General features: G+C 42.4%; 1 protein-coding gene across 1 annotated transcript; it reads left to right on the top strand.

Moving 5' to 3' along the window:
• Positions 1-4,900: 4,900 nt before the first annotated feature.
• LOC120600773 (B-lymphocyte antigen CD20) lies at positions 4,901-16,041 on the top strand. Its single transcript, XM_039860295.1, has 7 exons — positions 4,901-5,090; positions 10,696-10,870; positions 11,295-11,414; positions 12,597-12,653; positions 13,511-13,732; positions 14,477-14,578; positions 15,462-16,041. Exons 2-7 carry the CDS (start codon positions 10,712-10,714, stop codon positions 15,681-15,683), a joined length of 882 nt encoding a protein of 293 aa, XP_039716229.1. The 5' UTR covers positions 4,901-5,090; positions 10,696-10,711; the 3' UTR covers positions 15,684-16,041.
• The last annotated feature ends 1,546 nt before the right edge of the window (positions 16,042-17,587 follow it).

Here is a 17,587-nt window from a genome sequence, read left to right as displayed (position 1 = left end):
GGGGGGCACACACTGGTGAGAGCCCCTGTAACGTTCCAGGCACCGCGCAAAGTGCTTTCTGTGTTTGACTCGTTTAAGCTCACGAAAATCCTAAGAAATATTTTATTATAATACTCATTTTGCAGACAAGGAGGCTGAAGCACAGGGAAGGTTAGCGACATGCCCAAGGTCACGAAGCTTGCAATTGCAGAACCCTGATCTCGACAGGCAGTCTGGCCCCAGAGCCCACGGTCTTAAGCCCTATACCAACGTACCAATGTCTCTTCTTCAACTTTTGGTCTCAGGACCCTTTTACATTCTTAAAAATTATAGAAGACTCATCATACGTTACTACAAATAACACTTTCATTAAAAAAAAAAAAAACCCTATATTTTCCCAAATAGAAAATATTGGTGTTGAGAGTAGCACTAGCATAGAGTTTTGCCAATCTCTTTTTTTAGGTTACTTAACATTCTTTTATTTTTATTTTTTAGCTTTAATGAATTATAGTTGACACAAAAAAAATACAAAAAAAACCCCCACAAAAAAACGCCCACATATAATGTATGCATATGGCCAATGCCATCCGCATGACCAAGATACTAAGCACACCCATCACTGTCTAAAATTTCCTCATGTTCATTTGTGGGGTTTTGCTTTCATTTTCATTTCTTTGATAAGAACAGAATATGAGATGTATCTTCTTAACATACAGTACACAACACCATATTATTAACGACAAGCACTCCACTAGATAGCAGATCTCTAGAGCTCACTCATCTTGCATAATAAAATCTTTATAGCCTTTGATAAACAAACCCCCATTTAACTTTACTGCCCATTCGCATCATCTGAGGAACTTTTATCAACCTCAATGTACCATACACCACCACGTATCCATTAAACGGGAATGTGGGGAGAGCCGGGCATCGATATATTTTTTAAAGATCTCTAGGTGAACCCAAAGCAGAGCAAAGTGTGGGACTCGCTGCTCTCCTGTAACCTATTGGATGACAACCGGGTTACCTGCTTTTGCAGTCAGTCTGCTGTGACAGCTCGTCCTCTGTGTCCTGTGGAGAATACCACTGTAAACTCGTGGAAAGGGGTAAATAAGGTTTTAGTACTATCATGAAAATTGTTTTGAGGTCACAGACCCCCTAAAAGGGTCTCAAGGGCTCCAGAAGTTTCCTGGACCACACTCTGGGAACCTTTGTATTTTCTCCACTGGTAGAGTACCTGCTCAATACTAGAGATCTCGCCTCTGTCACGTCGCTTAAAAGTCACCACGGCCCCGAGAGGTATAACTGGCTTATGTCACAGACACGAAAACCAAAGCTCCATGTGGTTAATGTTTCTGAGACCATAAAGGGAGTGGGATTTAGAACCAGGATTTGGATCAAGATCCCTAACTCCAAACCCCATTATCCTCTGCTGCTTTTGGCCCAGAAGAAACTTGCAAACTCAAAGAAATAAACGCTCAGGCTTTTCTTTCTGCTATAAGCTGGAAGGAGAAAGGCCTGTAGGTGCATATGTGAAGGCAGGGGATGGGAGAGTGAGGATCTGATGAAAAATGTTTTATTATTTTTTAAAAAATATTAATTTCCAGTGGAGTGAGGTTCCGATGAGAAGTATTTGGCAGCTGAGTGAGGTTCAGATGTGTGTGGCTCGAGATATATTTAAGGATGAGAAGCTTTACGGTAAAGGCTTTTAAGTCAGACCTAGTTTTAAATGTTGGTTCTGCAATTTAAAGCTGATTGACTTGAACAAATTATTTAACCTTTGTGAGCTATAAATCTCTAGACTAAAATGCAATAATACCCACCTGATGGGTTTACGTGAGCCTTAAATGGCACATGTGAAATGATTTTACCAGTGCCTGGAACTTAAAAATCACTTAATATATGGTAGATTTTCTTTTAAATTTATAATTAAGGTTTTGTTGCTTTCTAAACATCACATTTTATCACTTACTATGTGACTTTGGGCCAGTTTCCCCCATTTCCTGAACTTTAGTTTCCATGATTATAAAACAGAATCAATACTATAGGTGTTATACGGTCAGCGCTTGGGATATAAGTAGGTATTCAACTAGTGTTACTTTCGTAACTGTTAAAAATATAAAGTGGTCCCTCAGGACAGAAAACCTCATAAACTGCAAAGCTCTTAAGTACTCAAATTTACATTTTTCTTTGTTTTAATTATTTATAAGTACAACATTGGGACTTTCCAACTTGCAATCAAGTTCTATTTGCAATAAGACCTTTAGTTTCACCTGTGAAGGACCCTGTACCTCCCTTACCAATTCTCTCAAACCAAAAGCCTCCAACACCAGTTGGCGACTCTGGGTGGCAACGCCCTGCCGAGCAGTTGAGAGCACATCACAAAGTTACCGCCACAAAGTTACCGCCACAATGTTAACCGTCTAGATGGGAGAAAGAACCAAAGCGGAGCCATCATCCCTCATGGCACTGCAGAGAACACAGCCACACAGCTTTCAAGGGACATACAGACCGAAGGACACAAATGATTATGATACTCCGTCACAATTACATTACAAAATATAGTTTTTGTAAGTAAGGCAAAAATGTTTCAAGGATTAAAAAAGAAAAACAGGAGTGTTAGGAGATGGAGTTGGGGGGGCATAAAAAGAAGAAAAATTCCTATCAGGAAAATATTAACTAAAGTCGAGTTAATAAACTTATGTAGACCTTAAGAAAGACATCATAGAAGCAAGAAGGCCACTTGCTAATGACAAGAGGCTTAATTTAGAGAAATTTTAAATGTGTAATCGACGTAATAAAAATATCCTCAGTCATTAGAGAGAGTAAAAATGATAGAACAAAGAAAGTGCAACTAACGAGTCTAAATTTTGGGGGGGCTATCAACACACTCAAGCCTTGAAAGGTGAACTGCTCCACGCTAATAAAGACAAAGCGAAAGTTTATTTATATACATTCAGATTCAAGTTTATTTAGGAGGAATCACACATAGCATCACTAAGTGACCACACTGGCCACAAAATCCAGAGCAGCAAAAGCCTCAAGACAGACATGGACAAAAAGCACGGCCTACGCAGAGACAAGGTTGTGGAAAATCAGGTGTGTAACCCCAATCCAAGCTTCACCGATGCCAAACATCCGCCAGGTTCCGCCCTTGTTCCCATGCTCACTGAAACGAAGGCACATCCCGCTGACGACTCATCCTGGGGACTCACGCCCCAGGCCTCACGGACATCCACAGTTCAGATCCCATTCAATTACAGTCCCTGTCCCCAATCACTCAAGCCCTTGAGCAGAGGCTCACAGACCCACAACCAGGATATCAGACAGATGGCAAACCTTACGTTTCCACTCCTTTTCTCTCTTCAGCTTTTATGACAGGTGACTGCACGGTTGACTTGTGTAGACTTGGTGACAGCAAGTTCTCCATTCAAATGGTAGCCTGTTCCATTGAGGAACTGCTCCAGCGGTGGACAGATGCATTTTTTATGTTGCACTGAAATCAGCCTCTCCAGAACTACTACTACCCGTTGGTTCTAATCCTCTGATTCTAAATCAGCCTCAAGAAAAGAGGAGAAATAGAGAAGAGAAAGAGAGAGAGAGAAGATAGCAATTAACCTCAAATTCGGCAATAGCGCTGCCATATCACTTTAGATTCGGCAAAGAAACAACTAACTACAGCCCTGGGTCTCTAATGAAATAAAGCAGTGGACAAGGAAATTTAAAAATAATGAAAGATCCGATATATGAACATACAGCAGTCCCCCCTTATTCAAGGCAGACACATTCTAAGACCCTGGTGGATGCCTGAAACCACAGATAGTCCTGAACCCTATATATATATATATATATATATATTATGTTTTTTCCTATACATATCCAAGTTGCCAGCATCGCTACTCTTGCGATTTGGGGCCATTACTAAAGTAAAATAAGAGTGACTCGAACACAAGCACTGAGGTGCCATGACAGTCGACCTGATAACCTACGGAGCTCAGACACTGGTGCGTGGGGAGCTGGACAAAGGGACGATTCGCATCCCAAGAGCGGGGTGGCATAGGATTTCATCATGCGACTCAGAAAGACACGCAATTTAAAACTTACGAATTGCTCGCTTCTGGAATTTTCCATTGAATATCTTCAGACTGCAGTTGACCGTGGGTAATGGAAACCCGAGAAAGTGAAAGCGCAGATAAGGGGGGACGGCTGTAAAGACCATATATAACGGGGCAGGGGGTACGGTACCTTCGGGCAAAACTTTCATTGATTCATCTCCCGAACATGTGTACTCCCCCGGCCCCCAGCTGCCTCCATCCCCTCACTTGATCTAGCACTGGGCTAATGAGCCGCACGGCTCCAGCCTAGAATGTAAAAAGAGACGGGACAGAAGGGAACTAAACATGGAACCAGAAAGTCAGTTTGTAGGTAAAGTGCTATTTCAGTTTATATCCCCAAATATGAAACTCTTGTCTGAAGCTTCTGGGGATGTGTTGTACAGCACCAGAGTGTATTTTTAGGACATTTCTACTAAATCCAACACAAGACACAAATGGTGCCACTAGAATGCTGAGTGTGGGTAAATGAGGACAAAAGCTGGATGTGGACACGTAGAACGCGCCCGCGCGTAGGGGCTTAATGCTTCTGGAATCTCCGCATGGATGCCTCCTTCCCACCTACTCACTCCTAAAAGTGAAATAGAAAGGTGAAAGTCCTAACGGCCCATCTTTGCAGAATTTCTAGAGCCCTTCCTGTCCTTGGGGACCCACGATCCACACCTGCTTACAGGGTGGGGGCTGCAAAGTTCTTCTAATTAAGGTAGCGTAAAGTACGCCATGCAGTCCCCTGGGGTCTTTTTCAAGAAGTGAAACCTCCTGGTAAGGCAGAAACTTTTTTATACATCCTTCAGCTCTTGTACGTGTGTATTAAACCAAAGTAATTAGGGTGAAGCCCAAGGTAGCAGAAGCTACTGATTTCCTGTCACCTGGTATCTATCAGCGATCCCAGGCCCAGCCTGTCTCACTCACCCTGTGCCTTTGTGAAAGTAGCCACCGAAGTGAACTCGGCAGCCAGCAGCGAATCAGCCCTTGAGCTCTAAGGCCTTGGAGAGTCAGGTAAGGAATCGATTTGCTTTGTTTTAATGATTAAAAGGGAGTGATGGATAAGGCATGGGACGGTTAGGGAAGATTAGAGATTCTTGGCTTTACTTCTAGGGCTTCCCTGGTCAGATTTTCTGATGGCGTCATTAATTGAGAGGAGGGGTGACATCAAGGCTTGCTGACCACCCACATCCTTCTCTCCCTCTCTCACTCCCTCCCTCCCTCCCTCTCTTCAGGGCCTGGCCAATCAACTGTGAGTCATTCCACAAAAGCAGCGGGTTGTGGCACGTAGATTAAGCACAGTGACTAACCGGCTGGGCACAAAGCTGGCATTCTACCACTTCCGAGCCATATAATTAGACCTCTCTGTCCCTCAGTCTCCTCTTCTACAGATAGTGCCCACTGCAGTATGAAGATTAAATGAGCTAAAATCCTCAAGCTCTTAGAGCTGGCTGCCTGGAACCAAACAGGAAAATAATCAGTTGTGGCTATCATGAAAATAACTCTATTTCTCTTGGTTTAAATGTTTTTGTCTCCAAAGATATCTCGCTAAATGTAAATATCTCGCCAGATATTGTTAAGGCTCAGGGCCTAACATTTCTGGAGGGAGATGGTAGATACCGAAATGAGTACACAATCCTGCCGCCAATCCATCACGGAAGCCTAGAGTAAGAGTGATGGGTTTGTAAAAGTAGGCTGGAGACAAGAGGAAACTCCCATGAAGGGGAACAAAGAAGAATTTTAACCCTGTCATAAACCAGTACACAATATGATTCCCTTTCCGTTTCTCGTAAAATGACTCGATCTCACCGATCAGATCACCTTTTTGTCCGACACCCTGGACATCTTGTAAACCTGCTCAGGGGAAGCAGTTCCATTTAACGTTCACTTCGAGGTTTCCTGAGCATCCGGGAGGGAATAAAACAGGTTCTCCGTGTAATCAGAGTGGGGCGTCCTTTTGCAAGATTCACAGCCCACGAAAGAAGTTACAAGATGACGTAGAAAGAAAACAGTCTGGTGACAAGAAATGCAAAAGGCCGTGGGATCTGAAAGAGCAGCTCTAGCCGCGGGGAAGGGGGGTGGGGGGCAGGGATGAGGGCAGGGGGGGCGAGAAGAGCAGGGACAGCCTCTGGTGATGTGCATGTCTCAGGGGGAGCGTGAGTGAAAATGAAGGGGCTGGGGAAGCATTTCACAGTGGACGAGATTCAGAGAAGCGAGCAGGAGGCATGTCCAGACCAGCGCCCCGGTGGGGAACGGTGGGGTCCGAGGTTAAGAAGGGGGGTAGGGCGGAGCTGAGAAGGGTTTCTCCAGTGGGCAAATGACACGTTGGGAAGACGGCCGCGACCTAAGCAGTGACTTAGGAAGTCTGAACTAGTAACCTGTAGAGCCTGGATGAGAAAAGAGAAAGATTCAAGGCAGAAAAGCAAGATTTTTTTTGTGCTTAAATTAGGAGAGGAAATGAGACTCAAACTCAGGGGTGACGCTGTAAGTAAAACAAAGGTCCACCTGCAAGATAAGATACCTGACAGAGGCAGAAACCACGTGACCTGGCCATCGGTTTCACTTGGGAGATAAAGGAGCAGGAGTGAGTTATGGCTCCAACTTTTTAAGCCCAGGTGAGAGGGGAAACAGAAATAGAGCGACCTGAGGGATGATGCCCGAGGGTTAGCGCAGTTTCAACAGAGTGGCTCCCGCAGAAACTAACTAGCTGCCAAGCGCTGAGGTGTGAGTGGGCGGCCAGGAAGTGGAGGAGGAGCGGGGAGCCATGACCTTTTAAGAAGCTGCGGTCAAGGACAGGGGAGATCGGGCAGTGGCTGGGGACGCTGCTAGATTAAAGGAAGGGGCTTTGGGATTGGGGGACGCCGCAGCACATTTTAATTATTAAATAAAAAGGTGCGGCGATAACCATTATTCTTCAAGTGTTAAGTACTTTATAACTTGGAAATTATCTCACGTCCTCGGCACAATACTTTGAATAGAGAGATCACGAAAGTGGCAAGCGACAGAACTGGGGCTTGCTCTTTGTGCTACAGGGCACCACAAACAGCGAGAGACTGATGATACAAGAACCGATTTCTCTGAAGGACTGACATCTTGATGGAAGGAGAGGGGCTGAGGAGATGGGCCGAGGAGCACAGGCAGAGGGCATGGAAGTTAAGAACATTCTTCCTCAGAGATGAGTACCCAGGAGGCCAGAAAGGATAAAAATGCAGAACTATTTTGAGTGGCAAAGGAGGAAGTTGAGGTAACAGAAGCTGGGCAGCTTTGAACTGCTTGGTAAATGATGGAATCAATGGACCTAAAAGTCATTACTCAAACCAAAACCCATAAAGGCTGTGAGCTCTTCTTCAGTAGATGGATACGGAAACGGTGGTACCTTTTAAAAATCAAAAGAGATTTGCAGAAGTTGCTGTAATAGAGCAGTGTCTGATGAAGTGAGTCCTGATTTTAATATAGTTTACTGAAAATAAAATCCTATTGTTATCATCTTTTGACCCATGTGGTCAGTAACCCCGAATAACGTACTCACTAGTCTTTCGGCATAACTGTGTATGTAGGGCACTGTTTAAATAATTGTGGACAATATTTTTTTTTTGATAGAGCAAAGCTGCAGGAATCTACAATATCCTCAGGAGTATGTGGTCTGGTTTTATATATTCCCATACAGTGAAATTTTTCATTGCCCAGCCAGTCTACAATGCCCTGGCATAAATCTATCTTCTTTCTGTCTGTCTGTCTGTTTGTCTGTCTGTTTCTTTCTCTCTCTCTCTCTCTCTATCATCTATCATCTATCAATCAATCTATCTATCTATCTATTGAGATAGATGATAGATATATTTTAGAGAGTTTATTTGCATAAAAAATGAAGTAGCAGATAGGACAGGTATGTTTGTGTTTATAAACTACCGGTTACAATAATATTTATTGAAGACTTCATAGAAATATAATTTCCATAGCGAGACATCATTTTAACAAAGAAACTATTTTCTCCCAATGTTATTACTGCCATTAGCCACTACAGACACAGCCTGAGTAGAACTTGCATGTATAAGTGGTTTATCTCACCAATAATACAACACAGCCTTAGGCAGTTGAAACATAAGGATAAATTAAAATAACAGTAGTCCAATCATGTCCTTCTGTCCAGTAACTGACAGTCTTTGCTCTTTAAGTCACCTTCACTCAAATGAGCCCTTTACAGAGGAGCGCGGTGACTCCCAGCCTGTTCCATGCTTGCCCTGGGAAAATCAATCGACCTCTCTGAACCTCCATTTCCTCATCTGCCAAAAGACAAAATGCCTACTTAGTAAGGAAGGTGTCGGGAGAGCTGGAACTAGATATATACACACTATCCCTGGAACATGGTAGGTGCTCAGTAAACAACTCCAGCTATCTGACCTCGCCTGGTGGGGCAGCAGAAAGAGCACCAACCAGCCTCAGAGCCATGCTGACTGCCTTCCGGTGTGGCTCTGTCAACAAGAGCAAGATCTTTAACAATGCCTGTCCCACGTCCCATCCTTGGGCCACAGTCTCCTCATTTGTCAAATTAACAGCATGGTTTCTGAGGTTCTGACTAGCTCTAAAAAATGTGCCCGGTGACAAGAATCAGTTTGTAAACTCCCTAGTGGGCTACATTTTTGCTTGTGGTCTTGTGGGGTGGTTTGTGGTACAAAGCAGAGCCTGAAGACCACATGACATCTGATCATCTAGACCTGGGACAAAATCAAACGCAAAGCATCCAGTCAAAGTCTCCTTTCTAACCTTCAGCCCGCAGCCCAGACAGATATTCTGTTTTCAATTGATTTATAGTCACCCAAATAGCACATCTATTTAAAGAAAAAGGAAAAGGTTCATACATGAATAGGCTGAGGGATGAAACAGCCTGCTACCAAAGACACCTCACTGGATGGGTCCAACTCTTTAAATCTCTACTAACCATGTAACTTTGAATAAGTTACCTAACTTTTCTGTGCCCTTGTTATACTCTCTACGAAAAGGGGCAACGATTCATCCCTTGTCTACTCTGCGAGGCTCAGATGAGATGCCAGATGTGAAATCTTTATGTAGCTATAAAGTGGTTACAAATGTGAGGCCCGGGAGACCCCCAGTCGCCTGTCTCATAGTACTACTGCGGGAGCCCACCTCTGTGTGACTTTAACAAAATAAGCCAGGCGGACAGAGTCTTGGTCTCCAGGGCCCCTTACACAACTTGCGGTCAATAAAGACAAGACCAAAGACGTGTCCCTAAAGAGAGACTTCCAGGGCCCAGGAAAGACCCAGTGGAATTCATGTAAGTACCTGATGTAACCAAATGAACTTGACACCAAATGAACCTGACACCAAATGAACACCAAAAGGAAGCTCAAGGTGAAGAAAGTTGAGCAGTCGTAACACGTTAGCGCTGGAGCTTGGTAATATGCACTGTCTAACGTGAAGAAATGAATAAACCGTGAATTCTAAGAACAAATAGCATTTGCTACTTTCTCCCTGTGTACTAGGCATTTTCACATTTACTTATTTCTCACAACATGTGTGTGAAAGGGGTATTGTTCTCATTTTTTTTAGATGGAAACAATAGAAACTAATACTCATAAAGGTAATGATACTAAGGACAAGAATAGCAACGAAAACAGCTAATGATTATTCAGACATGGGTACTGTACATACATTTCTTTCTTTGATCATATTTGCTAAAGGGCTATTAAATCCAGCCATAATTTTAGATACTGGACAAGAGAGGGCAAGGTCTCTGCTTTGATGGAATTTATATTCAAGTGGAGAGAGACAGACAATAAGCAGGCAAGCAAATAAGGTAATTCCCTGCAGCGAGAAGTGCCATGAAGCAAATACAGTAGGAGAATGCATTGTGGAGTGAGGGTTTCTCTGAGGACCTGACATTTGAGCCACAGCTGAATAAAAACACAGCAGCCATGCACAGACCGCAGTCCACTTACGTCTACTCTATGAGACAAGAAGTATAATTATTCCCCATTACAGTGGAAGAACTTGAGGCCCAGATCATTCAAAGGACTTGCCCGAAAGTTCACAGCAAATAGCAGAAACCTAATTCAAACCTAGGCAATCTGACTCAGGAGGCCATAGTCTTATGTACAAACTAGAGAGTCGCCTTGAAGTGATTTGTTCAAGAGTTAACAGTAGACTAGAATCGGTCCTTCATTATACTGTCATGATGCCTCTGGTCCATCACAATGCACGACAGCAGATAAGCAAAGGGACGAGGACGAGTCAATACAAAATACATTTTCTGATATTAAACCATTAAGAAAAGCATCCAGGGGTGAGAGACAAACACAACACGCAGATATGTGGGCATGGCGTTCTCTACAAAGATAAAGTATGCCCCAGACGTGGTTGTCGAGAATACTGGCTGCAGTCCCTGGGTCCTTATGTCCTCACCTGAGATTCCCCCTGTGGATCCTATCTTAGAGCATGGCAGTAGGCCTGGCCTCAGATCCAAAGTTGCAAGGAAGAGGCCATGTCTACCTTCAATGACATCCATGGAGAAAATACAGAGAAAAGTATTCAGGGGCGTGGCGTAAGATAAAAGACTGAAATCCCATTCTCTCTCTTCTCAATTTATGATTTGTTTTATTTTTAGGAGTTTTGAGGGTGAAATGACGACACCCAGGAATTCAATGAGTGGGGCTTTCCCAGCAGATCCTACGAAAGGCCCTATGGCCACACAACCTGTTCAAAGAATAATTCCCAAGAGGATGCCTTCCACAGTGGGTCCCATGCAGAGGTTCTTCATGACGGAATCCAAGGCTCTGGGGGTGAGTCAGCCACCCTCCATTCCATATCCCAGGGATTCTCTGGCCTCCGGAAGCAGATGCTGGAGGCCGGTAGAGGACTCAGCCCAATGTGAAGGTGCTTGATCCAATTGGACACAGGGGTTCGGATTGGGGGTGTGCAGAGAAGTCAACACGGTGACCTTACATGCCCTTTTGATTTTGAGGTTTGCATATTGAGGGGTCTCCCATCACAGTTCGTTTTGGGCATCCTAGGCACACCTGCCTTGGAAACGCCCCAGGTGACGAGAAAATGGATCCGAACAAGACCAGCATCTTAGCACCTTCACCACTTCCTCTGGCCTTTTACACGGGCCCAAGTCCAGAGCCAGGGCTTCCGGCCTGACCTTTGCTTTCTGACTTGACGACGATTTCCGTTCACCTGTCTGTGCCCCTCTTCTCTCCCCAGGCTGCCCAGATTATGAATGGGCTCTTCCACATTGCCCTAGGCAGCCTCCTGATGATCCACATGAACGTGTATGCACCCATCTGTGTAACCGTGTGGTACCCGCTCTGGGGAGGCATTATGGTGAGTAAAAACTCACAACCATTCGGGGAATGAGGCAGATGAAAATGTTCAAAAGCTCCATCGGCATATACCAGATTATTTCTGTGTTGAGGAAAATATATAGGTAGGAAATAGGTTATCAGTGAAAAGAGAGTCGACTAACTTGAGCGTGAATGCCGTGGTTGAGAGTCCGTGCTCCTGCTTCACGTGAAGTCAGAGAAAGATGCCCTACACGGATTTATACAGAGAAGGAAGATTATTGAAAGCAGGACTTCTCCAAAGTCAATTTGGGGGATGGGGTGCGGGGCAGAGCACTAGACATCTGGACGGTATAGCATGGTGTTTCAGAAAGCGAAAGGAGGTAGGAGCATCCCACCTCCTCCCAACTGGTCCTTCCTTCTTCCCTACCATTCTGTTTAATGACTGTTGCACGCGGTGAAATTAGTCCCATCCCAAATAAAAGTCCTTTTGTTCCTCAGGAGAGCAGCCTTCCTGACGGCTGTTTTATGTATATGTTTTCCAAGCCTGTAACCCTGTTGGGCGTGGGCGGGGCAGTGGTGTTTATATTACACCTTCACAGTTGCTACTACGGAGATGAGTCTGAGATTGAAACTTTCAGAACAAGGAGAGATGGATTTAGAATAAGAGTTTTCTCCCTTTATCGTTTGAGCAGCAGAAAAGGAAAATGAGAAATCACCTTCATCTCTTCCTGCAGCAGCCCGCATTTTAATGGGGTGCCTGTGACATTCAGGCCAAATATTTCCTACATCGATTCATTCTTCATTGGTATCAAAGTCATTTAAATCATTGTGAACGTCAAAGAGCAATTCCACCATTTAAAAAAATAATAATAAAACTAAAAATAAAACTTAAATTCACAGTGTGACTATTAATTGACATGGAAATGTGAATTCTGCCTCTTTGGTCTTATTATATTCCTAGTCACAGCTCCCCAATTAGTTAAATAAAAGGCATGGAATGAATGTAGTTGAACCTGAAGGAAAGAGAAATACGACTGCTGAAAAAATAAATGAATCCGATAAAAATGGCTGGATAGTTTAGTAAAAACGGTTGAAAGTGTAGACGGCTTTTTTATAACCAGTTCTCAATGGTAAGAAGTAATGTCCCTCTCTGCCTCGCTCCCTCTGCCATTTCTCCCATCTCTCCCACACCCTTCCCCACCTGCCACCTGTCTTTTTACAGTATATCATTTCTGGATCACTCCTGGCAGCAGCGAAGACAAACTCCAGGAAGAGTCTGGCAAGTAATCGTATGTTCTTCTTTCCCAAACATCAGAGAAATAACTAATTTCTCTGTTGAAAACAAAGGCCCTTAAAGACCTTCCGAATCACAGTAGCACTGAGTTCTCTCAACCCTAAAAAGCAAAGATCTGTTACAATGCTGTTGTGATTTTATTTATGAAACACTTGGCAATGAGATCTACCTGAAACGTGTCCATGGAAACAGAATTAAAGGCAGATCGATGAAGAGTCTGCTTATGAACTTAACGACTGACAAATGCCCTGTGAGGCTAACGCATCTCTTTGGAAGCTGTGTCATTTCTCTTAGGTCGCCATTTAGGACAACTGTCTAATCACTGCTATGGCTGGCTCAAGTCCTATTTAACCTTGAGCTGTAACTTTGAGCAAGTCAGTTCACCTCCATGTACCTCTGAGTTTTCACCTATAAAATGGAGATAATAGTCCTTGCTACCGTATGCAATTGTCAATAGGATGAAATGGAGTGATATATACAGGAAAGTGTTTTGGAGGCTATAAAGAGCTATAGAGTGGTCTTGTTATATAACTCCTAAGGACACATTTACACCCAGGAAGATCGCCCCATTCTGCATGGGTCAAGGGCTTACCAATAAACGGATTGGATGGTGATGGCGTAAACTGAGATGGGGGAGACGGAGAAAGGCACAGGATCGGGAGATGAGGGTTTTTATTTTATAGTGACAAGGAGACTGAAAACAACGGAAAGAAGTGTGATGTAGGATGATTTAAGTACAGTATGTTTGTGAGTCAGAGGGATGAGGTCTGGGATGCCTTCCTAGCTTACATCCTCCAAATTTAATCAAGCCCAATTACTAACTCTTTATGTCTCCATTTCAGGTCAAAGGGAAAATGATAATGAACTCACTGAGCCTTTTTGCTGCCATTTCTGGAATAATTCTTTTGATCATGGACATATTTAACATTACAATTTCCCATTTTTTTAAAATGGAGAGTCTGAACTTTATTAAAGCTTCCACACCATATGTGAACATATACAACTGTGAACCAGCTAACTCTCCCAATAAAGAATATTGTTACAGCATTCGATCTGTGTTCTTGGTAAGTGTGAAATTTGATTTCTTTTCAGAGAAGAAAACTGGCATTTTTATTATGAGCATCAACTCTAGATCCAGGCTCTCTGCATCTGCTACTTATTGACTATATGGCTTTGGGCAAGAATTTTAACCACACTCTGCCTCAATATCAATTGTAAATGGGGAAGGCAACAGAATTTATCTTGCAGGGCTGTTTTGAAGGATGAGTTAATAGATGCAAAGCTTTTAGAACAGTCTCTGGTACACAGAAAGTGCTCTGTAAGTATTTGCTTTAACATTAATATTATTAATGGTATTAATGTTTTATTATTATTAAGTCGAACAGTGAAGAACTACCTAGGTTGTTATAGATATCTTTTGCTTCAAGGAGTTTTTAGTATAGAGTTTGAAGGTGTAAAAAGCATCTCCCAAGTGTGAAGAGGTTTCCTTGTGTGATACTGCCTATATACAGCTGGATACAACTTAATTTGGGACTCAGTAATTATTCTTTCCTACATAAAATGGATTCTTCAACTAATTGTTACTGCCTTGCTTTCATTTAGCAACATGCATCAACTATCCATTGTGTGTCAGTTGTGATAACGGTCAGGGTTCTAAAGAGACTCATTCTTACAGGTAGTCATCACTCACCTAAAGATTTGATCTCTTAATCATTAAATTTTGGTCAAGTCATTTACTGAACACCAACCGTACTCTTCTATTTTTCATTATTACATTTTCACCTTCATTTTTTTCTGTTGTTCTCCAGAGCATTTTCGCAGTGATGCTGGTCTTCACCTTCTTCCAGAAACTTGTGACAGCTGGCACTGTTGAGAATGAATGGAAAAAACTATGCTCCAGAACCAAAGCTGTAAGTAGTAGCCGCTCTGTCCACAATCCCCCTCCAGAAAAATCGTGTCTTACAAAGGATCATTGACAGAGGACGCGATCTGAGGGGCCCGGGAGCTTCAGGGAAAATGGCCTCGCCATATTCCTGGAAAGCAGAACATACTAATAGCGAGGAAGAGTGTCTTGAAATTTAAAATTCGTTGGTTAGACGGAGAATACAGTTCTGTGGTATGTGCTCCCTCCGACCACACTTGAGTTCTGCTTGAGTCGGGCATCCAACCTCATTCCATACTCAATGTGTAAAAGCAGGATGGCTGAAGGTTGGAGGCTGATTAAAGCTACTGGTTCCTCCACTTTCTTTCTCAGTAACGCCTTCTTCCACCCTCCCTCAACCTTTTCACCTAATCCCTCTTCCAAAAAAAAAAAAAAAAAAGGATTGAAGAGGATCCACAACTAGAAGATAGAATTATCTCCATGACAGATCTATTATCAAGTGCTTCAGAAACATCGAATGTCAGATTTAGAATACAGTTTAGAAATCATTAATTCCTTCTTTTTGCAGATGGGAAAAAAAAATAAGATTAGAGAGAGAAAATGATTACCTCCAAGCAAAGCAAATCAAAACTAACATCTGAATTCTTCTATTATTGCAGTGTTCTTTCCCCAATACTGTGTGACCATTCCAGGCAAAGTGGCACATAACTGCTGGCCTTAAGGATGAGTCTTGATAAGTGATTTGAGAAGGATCTGAGTGCCTGAGAAATCAATTCTGGGTGGGACTGAGAGGCATGTAGGAAATAACATAGAAAGCGTAAAAATGCGGAGGTGTTTGATAAATATTTGTAGAGGTTGTTGGAAAATGTGCAAATGATAAAGGTGAAGACAAGTTTACTTTTGTGTTCTAGAATGTAGTAGTTCTCCTGTCAGCTGAAGAAAAAAAAGAACAGGCCATTGAAATAAAAGAAGAAGGGGTGGAGCTGACAGAAATATCTTCCCAACCAAAGAACGAAGAAGACACTGAAATCATTCCAGTCCAAGAAGAAGAAGAAGAAGAACCAGAAATACATTTTCCAGAACCTCCCCAAGATCAGGAATCCTCGCCAGTAGAAAATGAGAGCGCCCCTTAAGCTATATTTTGTTTTCTGTTTCTTTTTTCTAAGCATTAGTGTTCACAGCTTCCAAGAGGCATGCTGACCCCCATTTCTTGAGGCACTCTGCATGTATCCTCTACATCTCTCTATGGTCACACCCCGCCCCCCATTCAGAGAATATAGCTACTGTAGCAGACTGTGTCATAATGTTCCTTGTTTGGAGAAGCTTTCCTACATTAAAAAAAAAAAGACAAATTGTGATTTCTCACTAGCCTTTGCCTTAGATAAGCAGTAGTAACAGCAGCAGCAGTTTCTTGTAAATTTCTTCCCTGCTCAACAGGGAGACTTTGCACCTGATGAGAAAAATAAATGACTGTTCCGTGCCATCCCTAAACTATCTCTTATTCCTTCTACATCTACATTTTTGGTGGAGTCTCCTTTGTACATCGTTTTAAGGAGAGTGAAAAATAAGCATAATGAGGTGCAATAAGGAAACTATTCCATCTTTCTGTGGAGCTGACACGGTGGCACCTTCTAAGAGCCTCCATACCCCGTCACCCTAAGTGGCCAGCGCCCAACCCTTTCTCTGTACAAACAGCACAACTTATGCATGGACACATCTCTATCTAGCTTAACTTTCTCTAACTCCTGCTCTAGGCTCTTGGTTGCATCGTTTACCTACTTTTAGACTATAGGAAAGAGAAGAATGAAAGAATGAAAGAAAAATGCCATGAGTATCCAAATCTGAAATGATAGTCAACATTTATATTTATAGAATATTTTCCAGCTCATCAAGTATTTTATTAAATAATTGCATTTGATCTTTCATGATCAAGAAAAAGATCCCTGTCCCTGTTTTTACATATGTTTCTAAGTGGGTAAGTAACTTGTAAATAAGTAAAGGTAATTTGTCAGTGATCACAGCTAGTAATTTTGAGAGCCTTGTTTCATACCCAGATCTCCTTACTCAAATCCTGTAATGTTTGAAATAACCAAATTGCCTATCCAATGCATTCATAAACTACCAAAGCTAAGTCAACAGGTTTCATTAAGCTCTTAATCTTTGACCATCATGATATTGAGAGAGACATAAAAGAATCAGAATTTGGGTTTTACCCCTCAGTGATAAAAAGACTTAGATATTATGCACGACCTTTGAAAAACTACTTATATCATTAATATATAATTAGCTGTCAGATTATATAATGTAGATACTAAGTGCTATAGACATTCTAAGAAAGATCATGTTTGAAGATAACATGATTAGTTACAGTGCCAAATCTCAGGCAATAGCTACTTTATTTCTTGATTCTTGTTCAGATTCAGAGATGCTAGTACCCTACATAGAAAGAATGCTAACCTAAGAAGATGTCACTGTAATCTGTCAACTGCATTTGAGCATTTGCTACAGGTTGAGTGCTGTCAGATGCTGGCAGGTATACAATGTAACTTCCACTCCCTGTGATACTTCTACTTTGTTAGGAGCCACCAATGGAAGATATGTCCTGATTAGAAAAATGGAGGTAGGATATTTCTGTCTATATAAAGTCCTCAAAACTAGCTTTAAATAAATAAAATGATATTCGTGCTCTTGCCTGCAACAGATGATGCCAACATGGTATTTCTCCAGTCTTCTTCCTCCAGTAACGTCAGACCACGGGAGGCTTCTGAGAGCCTCAAGTTCACATTCACGCAAGCCCAGTCTGGTGTGAACTGTGAGGTGTTAGTACATTGACTATTCATGTCAGTAGATGCTTACACACACACTTTCCCAAGGAAAATGTTCACGGAATAGTTCGTTAATAATAGTTCATTAATAATGTATTCCTCACACTCTAGAACACAACTGAACCATATGGCAGGCAATCTTGCCTTAACTAGAGGAAAGGGAAGACAGTGTGGCAATAGCAGACTCAAGAAAAAAAATAATGGGAAAACTT

This window comes from Pteropus medius, unplaced genomic scaffold (genome assembly GCF_902729225.1).
Source record: "Pteropus medius unplaced genomic scaffold, Ma_sr-lr_union100, whole genome shotgun sequence".
NCBI classification, from domain to species: domain Eukaryota; kingdom Metazoa; phylum Chordata; class Mammalia; order Chiroptera; family Pteropodidae; genus Pteropus; species Pteropus medius.
The sequence above is the reverse complement of the archived record's forward strand: the minus strand, read 5'-3'. Positions and strand labels throughout refer to the sequence as shown.